The sequence below is a fragment of the Psammomys obesus genome, unplaced genomic scaffold (assembly GCF_907164565.1).
Source record: "Psammomys obesus unplaced genomic scaffold, mPsaObe1.curated_primary_1811, whole genome shotgun sequence".
NCBI classification, from domain to species: Eukaryota; Metazoa; Chordata; class Mammalia; order Rodentia; family Muridae; genus Psammomys; species Psammomys obesus.
Window position 1 is genome coordinate 1 of NW_026592301.1, and position 15,933 is coordinate 15,933.

The window sequence follows — 15,933 nt, forward strand, 5'->3', positions numbered from 1 at the left end:
ATATATATATATATATATATATATATATATATATATATATATATATTAGAATTTTATATTATTATTATTTTTCAAGACAGGGTTTCTCTGTGTAACAGTCTTGGCTGTCCTGGACTCAATTTATAGACCAGGATGACCTCAAACTCACAGCAATCTGCCTTCTTTTCCCTACCTGCGTGCTGGGATTACAGGCATGTGCTACTATGCTCAGCTTTAAACAAAATACTTTATCTTGCTATTATTTTACCTTTAAAAAATGCATGGTTTCAGGACAGCAAGAGTTATATGGTAAAACCCTGTGTCAAAAAATAAAAAACAAACAATAACAAAAAAACCAGCGCATGCCTTTAGTCCCAGCACTCAAGAAGCAGAGCAAGTGGGTCTCTGTGAGTTTGAGTCCACACTGGTCTACAGAGTGAGTTCCTGGACAGGACTACACAAAGAAACCCTGTTTCAAAACAAAAACAAGCAAACAAACAGGGAGGAAGGGCTTAGGATGTAATCAGGAGAGAATAAATTAATAATAATAATAATGATGATAATAACAAAGGAGAAGAAGAGCAGAGACGTCACCAATGGACTGTAGCTGGAGAACTCAGCAAAGCCTTCATTTTATACTGTAAAACCACAAGGTGGGGTGAGCAAGCAAGCAAACAGAAACGTACTTGGGAACAGAAATGTACTTGGCAGTTAGCTTTGGTTTTCAAAGGCATGTGCCACAGTTGACAGACTGTAAGTTGACAGTTTGTGGTGAGGTTGCTAAGGGCAACGACCTATTGTTTCAACTACTTTCCCAGGTGATTGTGTTTCTGCTTGGCAATAGAGTGCAAGCAGTGCTTTAAGCCAATCACTAAGAAAGTCATAAAACATCAACTAACAATTGATCCCTTCTACCTTATTCCACTTCACTGCCTAAGGCTCCTGAGTGTTGGCCTTCCTGCATGGATGGAAAGGTGTCCTGGGTCTTGGAAGCCCAGGAACCACACAGCTCTGAGAAGCAGTCTCTTCAGCAGAGGCATTGCAGTTCCCAGGGGCTGAGCTCAGAAGCCTCGGCAACCCCTCCACTTCTTCACTTCCTCTCCTCTGGGCTTCTTGGCTTCTGATGAGAGAGTCAACAAATCTCATAAAGAGATTTATTGGGAGGGCCCAGGATGTGGAAGGACAAATCCAGGATTGGCTGCCTCTTCTTCCAAGAGAAGACAGCAAGGATTGCAGCAAGGGAGGAGGGGCTTATATAGGATTTCTTAGTGGGTGGGGCTTTCAGGGCAGAGATTTCTAGCATACGGATTGTTGGGATTTCAAGTCCTGAGCTTGGGGAGTTCAGGGATTGGTGGGTTTTCCTGTTCAGTAATTGGTGTTTTTTGCGGAAAGCTTAAAGATTGCTGGGTTCCCTGCTTAAGGACTGGTGGCTTTTTTCACCCCTTTTCCTTGCATCAGGCTCATGAACTAGGGTGGATAGACCTTCCCAGCTGTAGGTGGCTTTGGCTGAGGCACCATCACTAGGAAACTGTAGGGGAGGTGCTGTGGACAGCTCCTGAGGCAGAGTCTCAGGACAGCCACAGGCTGGGGCAGAGAAGAGGGGCTGCCACCGTCAACAGTTTTGGGGATGGGCTGCTCAGGGGTTGAGTAGCTCTGATGACAACCTGTACCACCAAGCCCATTTTCTACATACAGTTACTAAAGTCATGTAGAAGAATGCCCTTGTTTAGGGAAGAAGCAGGCTGAATGTGGCAATGTGGACATCTTACTTTCAAGTGGCCTCGGGGGGGGGGGGGGAGTGAACACAAGCTGCCTATACACACCCATAAGCAGATAAGCAGATATTACAAAAGATTAGGCAATTTCTGCAGGGGTCTCTGCAGCCTCCATGGCCAACAGAGAGATGCTCCAAGGGAGACAAGGAGGAGGCTCGGTTCAACACAACTCCATAGACAGTTGTTGGTTCAAACTTTAAGAGTCTGACCCTGAATGGTTTATTTTAGGCATATTTAAGCACTTGACAATTTGGTGAAAACTTTTCTGGTGATAATTAACTCAGCCTCGTGTCTACAACAAAGTGTGCAGAAATCTTTTTGAGGAATTACATAAGCCAAATAAAGATCAGGACTACATCAAACCCTTTGTAAAGTACATGTGACACTTCCTATTAAGATAGGTTTTATAAGTAAGCTGAGAAAAGCAAGCTCATAGGCCTCTGGGGGGAGGGTCTGGTGTGGCCTCACAGACAGTGCAAAGGTCACCAGGCTAGAAGGCATGTCCACTCCCAGCCATCTGGATGGACAACAGGTCTTACATTCCTTCCCTTGAAGGAACTGCTCTGTGAGCTTAACATTCCAGATTCCCCTAGTGCTCTTTGAGCGCAGTACTCCACGGTCCTACAAGTTACACACGGGTGCGGCTGTGCTGGCTGGCGTGCACTGTATGGCCACTTCAAGTGTTCTTAATGTCAGAATTTGTTTTGTTCTGTTTAATTTTTAAGGGTTATTTTCGTTATATTTACATGTTTGAGTGTGGGTTTTTGTACATAAGTACATTTGCCCAGGTTATCCAGAAAAGGGCTTCAGAGCCCCTGGAGCTGGAGTTACAAGTTTGGAGAGGCCAGATGTAGGTCCTGGGAGCTGAACTGAGGGACCACTGCAAGAGCAGTAGACAATTCTCTTAACATCTCTCCAGGTGTCTCTCTGGTCCCCCCCTGTAGTGTTTTTGAGATAGGGTTTCACTATGTAGCCTTGGCAGGCCTGGAACTAGCTTTGTAGACCAGGCTGGTCTCAAACTCAGAGATCAACCTGCCTTTGCTTCCAGACCTGGGACTAAATAAAGGTGTGCCTCACCAAACCAGGCTTTGAGGTTATAATCTCCTATAACTCTGACTCCAGGGGCTCTAATACCCTCTGGTCTACTCAGACACCTGACCCTACATGTACACAAAGAGACATGTGTACATGAATTTTTTAAAAGATTAAAAAAGATCTAAAAGGTATAAAATTTGACAGCTGGGTGGTGGTGGCACACACCTTCAGTCCCCATACTAGGGAGGCAGAGGCAGATGGATCTTTGTGAGTTCAACGCCAGCCTGGTCTCCAAAGTGCGTTCCAGGACAGTCTAGGCTACACAGAGAAACCCTGTCTTGAAAAACCAAGAAAAAAAATTGTGGACCAGAGGCAGAGTGCTCTTGGCTAGTCCTGGGCTTGAGGCATAGCACCATAGAAATAAATAATAATAAATAAAATAAATAAATAATTGAATCAGTAGCATGTTGGCCCACACCTTTAATCCCAGCACTTAGGAGCAGAGGCAGGCAGGTCTTTGAGTTTAAGGCCAGCCTGTTCTATGGGGCGAGTTCCAGGCTAGTTTGGGCTACACAACGAAACTGTCTTAAAAACCAAAATTTGAAAAAGAAAAAAAAAAAAAAAGAATCATAAAATCACATTTTGCAATCAGCCTAGAAATAAGTGATGAGCAAGGCTCATCAGTAGACCTAAAGCCCTTAGGTAATTAGTTTCAAAAAAGCCAAAATGACAACTGTACAGTGAAAAATACCAGCGATGGCTCGGAAACAGCCAACACATCAACAGATGTACAAGAGCATGTTCTTAGTGCTGTTCTTGCCAAGGACATAGCAGCTCCTCAGTGGTCTTCTCCACAAGGACACATGTCCTCAGTGGTCTTCTCGCCAAGTCTTCTTACATCCTGAGAAACATCAGACCAACCCCAGATGAGGGACATGCCACGAAGCTGAGATCCCAGAAGCAGCAGCCAGCTGGGCTTGCCTATAACCCAGCCCAGGAGAGGTTCTGGCAAGAGGACTAGCATATGAGTTCAGAGATAGCCTGAGCTACATAGGGAGTATCAGGCTAGACAGGGCTACATGGCAAGAGCCTGTCTCAAGCAGAGTAATGTTAGGTGGGCACAAGCATGCTACCATGCTACCCTACCGTGCCTCAATTCCCAGCCCAGGTTCTGTTAAGAAGCTGGGTATGGCAGTGTCCTAGCCATTGTTAGCTGAGGGCTGAGGCTGGTGGATCAGAAGGCCAATGCCCTGTGTCAACAAATAATACTAGTGAGGCGTAATCCAAGTGTTAGAAAGGGAGACGAAGGAGGGTTGTGAAACGTTCCAGGCCAACCAAGAGGAAGTAACACAGACCCCTTCTTAAAAAGCAAACAAAAGAGAGATGGCTCAGAAGAGCATGACTGCCCTTCAAGAGGAACCCAGCATCCGTATGGTAGCTCAGAACCATCTATAACTCCAGTTCTGGGGGTTCCAGCACCCTCTCCTGGCCTCTCTTGGCACCAGGCATGCCCATATGCACAGACATAAATGCAGACAAAACACCCGTATATTATAGTTGGTGCCAGCTAAATGACTCAGCGGGCAAGCTTGCCAGCTGTCAAGCCCAAGGACCCAGATGGTGGAAGGAGAGAACCAACTCCTGAATGTTGTCTGACCAGAACAGCTTGGTGGCACTTACTGTTGATCCCAGCAGGGGCAGGGGCCGGGGGGAGGGGGGAAGGGGCAGGGGGCAGGCGGATCTTTGTGAGTTCAAGGCCAGCCTGAGCTACAAAAGCAAGTCTGGAACAGCCAGGACTACACAGAGAAAACCTGCCTTCAAACAATGAAAATAAATAGATAGATAGATAGATAGATAGATAGATAGATAAATAAATAGATAAATAAATAAATAAATAAATAAATAAATAAATAAATAAATAAATAGGATATTGGGTGAAAAAACTCATGCCAGCCTGGGCTATAATTGAAGTTCAGGGGCAGATGTTAATCTCCATTCTCACAACGCCATCTCTTTATGAGGTTGCTGAGGAGGAAATGAGTTCATTTACAAATTTAAAGTAGGAGCACTAAGCCTGGAGTGATGGCTTGTCTGTAATTCCAGCCCCACCCCAAGAAGACCACTGCAAATTCAAGGCCACCCTGTTTGGCACCGCAAGACCCAATTTCAGAAGACTGTAAACCTCTGCGGCTAAGCTTTGAATCTGATACACTGATACACCAAGAAATTTAACTCCTGGCTACCGTCTACAGCTGCCGCTTGGTGGTGAACCTTCAGCCTTCACAAAGTTAAACTAGGACACGTCAACAACTGGAACAGAAATAATGAAACTTCCAAGTAGTCTCTCTTTTGGGACTCAAATCCTAGGGCAGCTGCTTACTCGTCTGGTGATTTCATGCAAGACTCCTGCTTTGTACCTCAGCTTCCTCACTTACAGAACGAGGAGAGTATCAAGAATACCTATCAGGCTGGAGAGATGGCTCAGAGGTTAAGAACACTGGCTGTTCATCCAAAGGTCCTGAGTTCAATCCCGAGCAACCACGTAGTGGCTCACAACAATCTACGGTGAGATCTGGTGTTTAGGCATGCGTGCAGGCCAGAATGTTGTATAAATAGTAGATAAACTTAAAAAAATATAATATCAGAACTTACTGCTAGCGCAACATCAACACTTGGGAGCCTGAGGACGGGAGAGGAATTCAGGCGCTAGGTTACATGCCTACCTTGAGAATTTCGTGGTGGGGGTCTAAGACTCCGTGGGAGGGAGGGAGCCTTACTCCTGACATTCTCAAGATTGAAACTTTTGCTGGGCTGTGTGCAAGCCTTCAATCCCAGAATTTGAGAGGCAGATGCAGGCGGATCTCTGAGTTTGAGGCCAGCCTAGTCTACAGAGAGAGTCCAGGACAGCCAAGGTTACAGAGAGAAACCCTGTTTGGAAAAAAAAAAAAAAAAGGAAAGAAAAGAAAGGAAAAAGAAAAGGAAGAAAAAGCCAAAATAAAATTAAAAAAAAAAAAAAATTGAAACTTTCAGGGTTTTGACTCGTCTTGACCTCACCAGGCCGGTTTTCCTGGTCCCACAGTCCACGTGCCCCGTACTACACAATAAGTTGGGGGAACCATGGTTAAGTTAAAGGACAGCCTGGGCTCCACAGTTATTCTAAGATCTCTGTCTCTAAACCAGTATTTGGTGGCAAAAACTATCCCTAAACTCAAGGTCAGTAGAACACTTGCCTCCCATTCACAAAGACTCTGTTTTTTTTTCCTCTAGAGCCAGAGGGTGCAAAATGGTACTTGACACAAAATAGTACTTCGGACAGTGACCATTTCGTAAACTAAAATCAGTGTTTCCACGTCTGGAAATTACCAAGCAATGGCACAAGTGGAAGACCAGCATTTAGCCCAGAACCACGGGAAGACCCCAGGTCCTGTCGCGCCTAGCCGGCCCCTGGCTCCGCCCCTTCCCCCTAGGCCCCGCCCCGCCCGCTCCGGTCCCGCCTCGCGCTTCCCCGCCTACGCTAGTCTCGCGCACTTTCAATGGGCGCGAGCTTCTCTGCTGGGGCCGGCGGTTGGTCGGGCGGAGCCATCTGCCACGTTACGTGGGGGGAAATTAAAGGTTACATGGCCACACTTTTTCAGTGTTCAGATTTTCAGATCCAGCCACTCTCCTTCCCGTATTCCTTCCCGTATTTCTGTGTGCTCAGGCGCCTGCTGGGATCGGAGCCACTCTGAGGAGAGGACGTGTGAGGCTGCGCTGCGTGGGCTCCCCTCCCGGCCGGGAGCAGGTGGGAGAGGCCGAGGGCGGGCGGGGCCGGGAGGCGGTCCTACCGCCATTTTGTGGGCACGAAGCGGTAGCTCGGCTCATTTCGGGTTTCTCGCCGCCTCTGTCTTGTCGTTGTGCTTCCTAGCGGCGGCCTAGTGGGTGAGTTGCTCGCCGAGGACCGCTTCCGTGCCTCGGATGCTGCTTCGGGGGAGGCCCGAGGCGACTTGCGCCGCGGGGAGGGAGCTGATGGAGCGGGGCCTAGTTGGCCTCGCGCCGCCGCGTCGTTAGGGCCTAGCGCGGGCTGTAGCCGAGCGGGACGCCGGGCCTGCTGGTCCGTGAAGCCGTGGGCGGAAGTTTGTCGCGGCCCGGGGGGCGCCAGCAGTACTTGCCCCTATGGGTTTTCACATTTGGGAGTAATCGTCACCAAGGGCCTTGTACTCTCTCAGCCCCACCCCAGGGCGAGTTGAAAGGCGGGGGGTGAAGTCAGCGTCGTCTATAGCGCTTGGCCTTCTGGGAAGTGGCGGCCTGTCGTTGGAGGATCCGTCGTTGCTGTCCTCGACGTTCAAGTTTAGCTATTCCTTTCCGAAAATGAGGAACAGAGGGACTGACTCTCTGGTCTGATGGTCGGTTTCCGTGCTCCGCAGGCACAGTCAGGATTCACCTGATTTCAATGCATAGCTAATTTCTTGCACCCACTTAAAGCACGTGCTAAATCCAGGCTAGGGTCTCAGGCTTTAGAATAAATTATTTCAGGGTGGTGACTGTAGCCCTTAATCTGTGCGCTCCAGGTAAGAACAGTGGTTGCAAGGGGGAGAAAAATCGGGGCAGAAATACTTAGTTCTCTAACGTCTTGTTTTTGTCTGGTTTTGTAGCTAACAGGCCACGTGATAACACTGTTGGGAGTTTAGCGCCTGAAGCATATAGTAAACCCTGAGAAAATACTTAATAAGTGACTTGGCAGGAAAATCACATTTTTATTTTAGGAAAACGCCATGTTTTCTCTCAATTTTCAGGGACGACAAAAGAAACAAATTTCAGGTGGCAAGAATTTTTTAGGAAGTGGGAACAATAGTATGGCTTGATGGTGGCTAATTTTAGGGATAATTGCTCTAATTCTTTTGGTTATTCATCTTTTCTTTAAGAAATTTAATCAAAGATGTCTGAATATATTCGGGTAACAGAAGATGAGAACGATGAACCAATTGAAATACCATCAGAAGACGATGGAACAGTATTACTGTCCACAGTCACAGCCCAGTTTCCAGGGGCATGTGGCCTGCGCTACCGGAATCCAGTATCTCAGTGTATGCGAGGCGTCCGGCTGGTGGAGGGAATTCTGCACGCTCCAGATGCTGGCTGGGGCAATCTGGTCTATGTTGTCAACTATCCCAAAGGTCTGTTAATTGTTTTAGTTTTGCCACATTGTGGACTGTGGTTGTAGGCTTGTAAGCCATCCTAAATTGTAACTATTTTTTCTGTGGGAGGGGAGCATGGCTGTCTAATATCAAGGGCTTCGTGTTTGCCAGGCAATAGTCTATTGTGCTCTATCCTTGGGGTTTGGCCTTCCTGGCAGAAAGTCTTCTGTGGCCTTGCCCTTTTCTTAAACTTTGCTTAGACATAGGCTACTTTGGCAAGTCACCAGTCTAAACAAGTGAAAATTGAAAAGCAGGATTATTTTTGAGGGTTGTCTATTTAAATGTTAAGTTGTGAGAGCTGTCATTGCCAATTTATGTGATGCTGGATTTGGGCTGTTAAAACTAAATGCCTCAAAGATATATATCTGTTTTGTCAAGAACTTGGCATAGCCATTTTCCTTGCAGCCTTTTTTGTTTTTCAAAACAAGGTTTCTCTGTGTAGCCCTGGCTGTCCTCCCAAATTCTGGGATTAAAGGGTTGTGCCACCGTGCCTGGCTTTTCCTTGCAGTCCTAACATGATCTTTGTCTCATCTTTTTAAGATTTATGTTTTATGTGTATTAATGTGTGTTTGTACTATGTGCCTGGTGCAGAGGGCATCTGATCTTCAGAAACTTAAGAGCTGGGTGGTGTGAGCTACTATGCAGTTGCTGAGACCCAAACCCTGATCCTCCAGAGTAGCAGCAGGCGCTCTGTTGTTGGTTTTTTGGTCTTTTTTTTTTTTTTTTTTTTTTTTTCAAGGCAGTTTCTCCGTAGCCTTGGCTATCCTGGATCTTGTTCTGTAAACCAGGTTGGCCTCAGACTTACTGAGATCCACCTGCCTCTGCCTCTGCCTCCCAAGTGTGTTGGGATTTGTGTGCCTTCGTTGCCCAGGTCAAGTAACAGGAATATTCTTACTCTTTTAACCTCGAGTTTGAGGACAGCCAGGCGACATAGAGACCCTGTCTGGGGGAGTATTGAGTGCGTGAGTAAGTGAATGGTTTTTACTGTAATGACATTGCAACACAGTGCTGCCTGTTCCTGCAGTCTCAGCGTTGGGGCTGAGGCAGAAGGTGCCAATCCAGGTTACGGAGTAAGCTTAAGGCTAGCCTGAGTTTATATAGTAGCAGTCCCCAAAGTTAGGTCGGTCCTCAAAGACTAATGCATGTCTGAAAAAGTCAGGGTAATTTAAAGCTAGGGTCTTGTTCAGGTCTGACTAAACAGTAGAACTCAGTAGTAGAGTACTTGACTGTTATTTGTGTCATTGAGTTGTGATCTCAGGGAGGATGAGAAGAGAGGATTGTTGGACTAGTTTTAGGGGTGTAAATAACCAAAAATCAGTTCTCTCCTAAATACCCTGAGGTTCAGGCCTGTGCTAATCTCTTTTTGTTGGTTTTAAATGAAATTTGTGTTGCTGAAAGTTTGGATTAAGATAGAAAACACAGTTGGGTAATCCCAGCAGAGGCAGGCCTGGTTTACAAGGAAGTCCAGGACGGCCAACGCCACACAGAAACCCTGTCTCTAAAAGAAAGAGAAAATACCTGAATTTACATGTAGAAATAAAAGTTGCTAATTTTCTTCATTTTAATTTAATAATTACATAATTACAAAACCTGGGCCAGGGAGATAGCTGAAAGCTATTTGCAAATAGAAAGCATTTGCAAATCAATCCTGACAACCTGTCTGTCTCTTTTACCCATGTAAAAGCTACACACTGTAGTGTTAGGCTCCTAGGCCAGCTAGCCTAGGAAAGTTGCACAGTACCAGAAATAACAAAACAGACCCTGCCTGACAGGACAGAAGGCAAGAACAAATGTCCTCTATGCTCGACACGTTCCCGTAGGTTTTTCCGTGTTCACAGATGTGATCTTGTTTTGGTTTTGAATTTCTTGGATAAGATTATGTATGTGTCCATGAGTTTGGTTTGGTTTGGTTTTATTTGTGTGTGTTTTGTTTTGAGATAGGATTTCTCTGTGTAGCCCTGGCTGTTCTGGAACTCTACAGACCAGGCTGGCCTCAACTCTGTGGTCTTCCAAGTGCTGATATTCAACATGTACACCGTTACCTCCTGCCCTTGGTTTTATTTTTTGAAGTAGGTTCTCTCTGGCCTTGATCTGCCAAAGGGTAGTGAGTGTTGCTATATTTTGTTGAGACAGGATTTCTTTGTGTTGCTTTGGCTGTCCTGGAACTCATTTTGTAGACCAGGCTGGCCTCTGACTCATCAAGATCTGTCTTCCAAGTGCTGGGATTAGAGAGTACTACTTTTTAAGTGCTAAATACTGCTTTCTGTTTGCTTTGATTAGATAACAAAAGAAAAATGGATGAGACGGATGCTTCCTCAGCTGTGAAAGTGAAAAGAGCAGTCCAAAAAACATCTGATCTAATAGTGTTGGGTCTCCCCTGGAAAACAACAGAACAGGATCTTAAAGATTATTTCAGTACTTTTGGAGAGGTTCTTATGGTTCAGGTAAACTTTGTTTTATTCTATTTGTATGTGTGTTTTGCCTGAGTGTGTCATCCTTGGAGGTCAAGAGGGCTTCAGGTCTCTCTTGGAACTAACTTACAGATAGTTGTGAGCCTCCATGTGAGCACTGGGAAACAAAAACAGCACATAATCACTGAACCATCTTTCCTGTCCCCATAAATAACTTCTTAACCCATGAATGAGCACTGGTGTTACTTGTTCTCGCCTTGTTTTGTTTTTCGAGACAGGGTTTCTCTTGTTGCCCTGGCTGTCCTGGGATCCCTGTAGACCAGGCTGGCCTCCAGTTCATGAGACTCCCTCTGCCTCTACCTCCCTGTGCTGGGATTATAGGCTAGAGTCACCACTGCCTGGCTGGGTTCAGTTTGTTTTGTTTGAAACAAATTTTCTCGGTTTGTAGACCAGGCTTGCTCTGAACTCACAGAGAGCTGCTTGCCTCTGCTTCCCAACACTAGAATTAAAGGCGTGTGCCGCCTTCAATGTGTTGTGAATGTTGGTAAGTGGGGGGTTTTGAAAATACAATTTGGTTTTGTGTGTATACTATATGTTAATATTGTCAAGTCATATGTGAATGTTTAAAGCAATGGTTTTCAACCTGGAGGTCAAATGACCCTTTCACAGGGGGTCACATATCAGATATTAATATTAAAGTTCATAACTATCAAAATTATAGTTATGAAGTAGCAATGGAAATAATTTTATGGTTGGAGCTCACTACAACATAAGGAACTGTATTAAAGGGTAGAGGTGTTAGGAAGGTGAGAACCACTGGTTTAAAAGAAAATGGGTTATGTTAGATCTTTATATTAATGGAAGATTTTTCTGCATTTCCAATTACATTTGTGTTCATTGTAAAACATTGCTAAATTGTATTGTGCAAGTAAATCATTCTGCACCGTTAACTATCTACTGTTGATCTAGTTCCCTACTGTTGATTCTGCTGTAAACTAACTTAAGTTTAATAAGTTACTCAGTTGAAGCCGTACAACTCTGTGTGTATAGTGTTTGTAGAATAAATTTGAATTGTCGTTTTAGGTCAAGAAAGATCTTAAAACTGGTCACTCAAAAGGGTTTGGGTTTGTTCGATTTACGGAATATGAAACCCAAGTGAAAGTAATGTCACAACGACATATGATAGATGGGCGATGGTGTGACTGTAAACTTCCGAATTCTAAGGTATTTTGTGCTCTGTTTTCATGTATGCTTTGGGAATTTTTTTTGCTGACAAACTTTCTTAAAAGACCTTAAAATGTTAAATGCATTTAGAAAGTTAATGGCAGAGTATGATTCTAGGAATCAATTTACTTTACAGAAATCGAAAGGCATTAATGTGTGCTGAATATTTAATGTTTTGTTTGTTTCTTTGGTTTTTTTTGAGACAGGAGTTCTCTGTAGCCCTAGCTATCCTGGAACCCTGTAGATTAGATTGTCTTCAGAACTCAGATCCACCTGCCTCTCCCTCTTGAGTGCTGGGATTAAAAGTGTGTGCCAACCTGGTTAATGTTGGTTTTAATGTTCTGGGAAACCCAATGTCCAGTGCTTTTCTTGGCAAGCACTTGACCACTAGGCTACAGCCTCAGCCCAAACTTAATCCAAAGAAGCAAATATGACTTATTCGGAACATTGTGTTTTTCTTTTGACTAAGGAGATGGGCCAGTCAGTAAAGCGCTTACCCATTTAATTTGAAGCAGGGTCTCAAGGTGGCCTGGCTGTCCTATGTAGACCAGGCTGGGATCTAATTCGAGGCCTGTGCTACTATGAGACCAACATCTTTGTCCTCCTGGAGACTCCTGCCCCTCTAGGCTCTTCAGCTCTTTTCTTGGCCAATCACGATGGGGAACAGTTTTTATGCAACATTGACATAGGAAATTCTTGAATAGCGACGACAACACGAGACCGAGGCTGGGGAGAGATGGCTGAGTGGTTTTGGCAAAGGGTTTGTTTCAGTTTTCAGCACCACCATGACTACAGTTCTGAATGACTAAATCCCTTTTGAGCTTAAAGGGCACTAGGCAGGCAACTTGGTGTGCATAGATGCGTGAAGGTAAAATACTTTTTTAAATCCCAACACCAGAGGCCACAGGCCAGCCAGTGATACAGACCTTGTCTAAAAGGGGCGGGGCCAAAACACCTAAGTGGGGGGAAAGGACAAGTAGCCTTTATGTGTTTATTATTTCTGCTATTCCCTTCTTTTGACCAGCAAAGCCCAGATGAGCCTTTAAGGAGCAGAAAGGTGTTTGTTGGACGTTGTACAGAGGACATGACTGCTGAAGAGCTTCAACAGTTCTTTTGTCAGTATGGAGAAGTGGTTGATGTCTTTATTCCCAAACCATTCAGAGCTTTTGCCTTTGTTACCTTTGCAGATGATAAGGTATTTTTCTTCTTAATTTGTTTCAGGGTTGGTTCAGTGCTACTGTATTTGCGCAGCATGGTATGCCAGGTGCTGAGCTTGGTCTCCAGCACTAAAAATAATAAAAGGAATTTGTTCAAGTTGATTGCCACCCTCCTTTTCTGAGGGTAGAGAAGGCTTAGATAGTGAGGTGCCCATTACCTTTTGGTGATGCCCTTTTTATTACTTGGACTTGGGTCTGTTAAATTACAAATAATACTGTTAATGTTACTAAAACTAAAAATTGGTGGTGGGGTTTAAGTGAAATTAGCATTGATTGCCTGTTATCTTCCTGCTTATTTGGGTTATACTAGCATCTGGGGTTTATTGCTGTATTGGTGGTTTGAGTCAGTGGTTTAATCATCATTTACATCCCTTGTTTCTTACAGGTTGCTCAGTCTCTTTGTGGAGAGGACTTGATCATTAAAGGAATCAGCGTGCATATATCCAATGCTGAACCTAAGCATAATAGCAATAGACAGTTAGAAAGAAGTGGAAGATTTGGTGGTAATCCAGGTGGCTTTGGGAATCAGGGTGGGTTTGGTAACAGTAGAGGGGGTGGAGCTGGCTTGGGAAATAACCAGGGTGGTAATATGGGTGGAGGGATGAACTTTGGAGCTTTTAGCATTAATCCAGCGATGATGGCTGCAGCCCAGGCAGCACTGCAGAGCAGTTGGGGTATGATGGGCATGTTAGCCAGCCAGCAGAACCAGTCAGGCCCATCTGGTAATAACCAAAGCCAGGGCAGCATGCAGAGGGAACCCAATCAGGCTTTTGGTTCTGGCAATAATTCCTACAGTGGTTCTAATTCTGGTGCCCCCCTTGGATGGGGATCAGCATCAAATGCAGGGTCAGGCAGTGGTTTTAATGGAGGCTTTGGCTCAAGCATGGAGTCTAATAAATCCTCTGGCTGGGGAATGTAGGCAGTGGGGGTGGTTGATTGGTTGGTGGTGGGTAGGTAGGTAGGGTAGGTAGGTATAGAATGGTGGGGTTCAAATTTTTCTAAACTCATGGTAAGTATATTGTAAAATAAATATGTACTAAATTTTCAGATTGGTTTGTTCGGTGTGGAGTATATTCAGCAGTATTTTTGACATTTTTCTTTAGAAAAAGAGGAAAAGCTAAATGAATTTTATAAGTTTTGTTATATAAAGGGTTAAAATACTGAGTGGGTGAAAGTGAACTGCTGTTTGCCTAATTGGTAAACCAACACTACAGTTGATCTCAGAAGGTTTCTCTGTAATCTATCATTGGACTTGTTAAATGGATTCTTTGCATGTTCAGAGTAGAAACCATTGGTTAGAACTACATTTTCTCCTTATTTTAATTTGAATCCCACCCTATGAATTTTTTCCTTAGGAATATCTCCATTTGGGAGATCATGATGTCATGGTGTTTGGTTCTTTTGGTTTTGTTTTTAACACTTGTCTTCCTTCATATACGAAAGTACAATATGAAGCCTTCATTTAATCTCTGCAGTTCATCTCATTTCAAATGTTTATGGAAGAAGCACTTCATTGAAAGTAGTGCTGTAAATATTCTGCCATAGGAATACTTCTGTCTATATGCTTTCTCATCCAAGAATTCGTCATCACGCTGCACAGGCTGCGTCTTTGACGGTGGGTGTTCCATTTTTATCCGCTACTCTTTATTTCATGGAGTCGTATCAACGCTATGAACGCAAGGCTGTGATATGGAACCAGAAGGCTGTTTGAACTTTTGAAACCTTGTGTGGGATTGATGGTGGTGCCGAGGCATGAAAGGCTAGTATGAGCGAGAAAAGGAGAGCGCGTGCAGAGACTTGGTGGTGCAAAATGGATATTTTTTAACTTGGAGAGATGTGTCACTCGACCCTGTGGCTTTGGTGAGAGAGTGTGCAGAGAGCAATGATAGCAAATAACGTACGAATGATTTTGCATCAAAGGACACCCACATCTGTTGGAAGACTTGAGTTTTGTTCTTAGAAAATCCACTTTAGTTGAATGTGTTAAGTGAAACACTTGTACCTCCCTCCCCCTCTGTCAACTGCTGTGAATGCTGTATGGTGTGTGCGCTCCTCTGTCACTGATCTGGAGGTGTGGGAACGTGAGCTGAAGCTGATGGGCTGCGAACATGGACTGAGCTTGTGGAGTGCTTTGCAGGAGAACTTGGAAGCAGAGTTCTCCAGTGAGCTCAGGTGTCTCAAAGGAGGGTGGAAGTTCTCATGTCTGTTAGCTATTCATAAGAATGCTGTTTGCTGCAGTTCTGTGTCCTGTGCTTGGATGCTTTTTTTATAAGAGTTGTCATTGTTGGAAATTCTTAAATAAAACTGATTTAAATAATATGTGTCTTTGTTTTGCAGCCCTGAATGCAAAGAATTCATAGCAGTTAATTCCCCTTTTTGACCCTTTTGAGATGGAACTTTCATAAAGTTTCTTGGCAGTAGTTTATTTTGCTTCAAATAAACTTATTTGAAAAGTTGTCTCAAGTCAAATGGATTCATCACCTGTCATGCATTGACACCTGATACCCAGACTTAATTGCTATTTGTTCTTGCATTGTCCAAAGTGAAAGCTTTTCTTTGGGTTTTGCTTTTAACCTAGTTTTTCTTAAGTCTGGGTGACCACACCTAAAATGGTAAGCAGTTACCCTCCAGCTTATTCTGAGTGCCTCTGTGCATTTGAGTAATTTACTATTTACATGGCTTTATAAATCTCCATTGGGAAATCATGCCTTCTAAAAATATTATTTGGGAGAAGGGGGAAAACATTTTGTTTTCAAATGCTTTGTAGCAGAGCATATCAATGGAAAAAGAGGGATGATAAGCACCTTTCTGTTTGGGATTTGAAAAGTGGAATTAATTGCAATAGGGATGAACTAGAAGAAACCAAGAAACCGTGTGCCTGATAGCTTTAATATAAATAGTAGGGTGAGTTGTCAGTCTTAAGTGAGGTGGGCTTTTACCCTCCAGGGTGTGGGGGCCATATAGTGATGAATAAATATGCTCAAGAAATCAGATTAGACTCATAATGAATTGTTAAGAATGTAAAAGCAATAATACATCGGTTATTGTATTTTCCTGTTAACTATTGAGAATGGAGGGGCTTGTTTTCTAAGTGGAAGAATGTGACAGTTTTTGTGTT

General features: G+C 44.2%; 1 protein-coding gene across 6 annotated transcripts; it reads left to right on the forward strand.

Moving 5' to 3' along the window:
- The first annotated feature begins 6,618 nt into the window (after positions 1 to 6,618).
- Tardbp (TAR DNA binding protein) lies at positions 6,619 to 15,284 on the forward strand. 6 transcript variants are annotated; one of them, XR_008720816.1, is made up of 7 exons: positions 6,619 to 6,707; positions 7,691 to 7,942; positions 10,244 to 10,407; positions 11,458 to 11,598; positions 12,623 to 12,793; positions 13,201 to 14,430; positions 15,153 to 15,284. XR_008720816.1 is itself a non-coding variant. In XM_055613087.1 (7 exons), the coding sequence occupies exons 2-7, from the start codon at positions 7,705 to 7,707 to the stop codon at positions 14,194 to 14,196; spliced, it is 867 nt and encodes a 288-aa protein (XP_055469062.1). In that variant the 5' UTR covers positions 6,619 to 6,707; positions 7,691 to 7,704; the 3' UTR covers positions 14,197 to 15,134. The 6 variants fall into 6 exon arrangements, 5 of the variants coding, with proteins under 5 accessions (XP_055469062.1, XP_055469060.1, XP_055469063.1 ...); XM_055613087.1 differs by lacking the exon at positions 15,153 to 15,284 and having other exon boundaries at positions 13,201 to 13,327; positions 14,171 to 15,134; XM_055613085.1 differs by lacking the exon at positions 15,153 to 15,284 and having other exon boundaries at positions 13,201 to 13,327; positions 14,291 to 15,134.
- Positions 15,285 to 15,933: the final 649 nt, after the last annotated feature.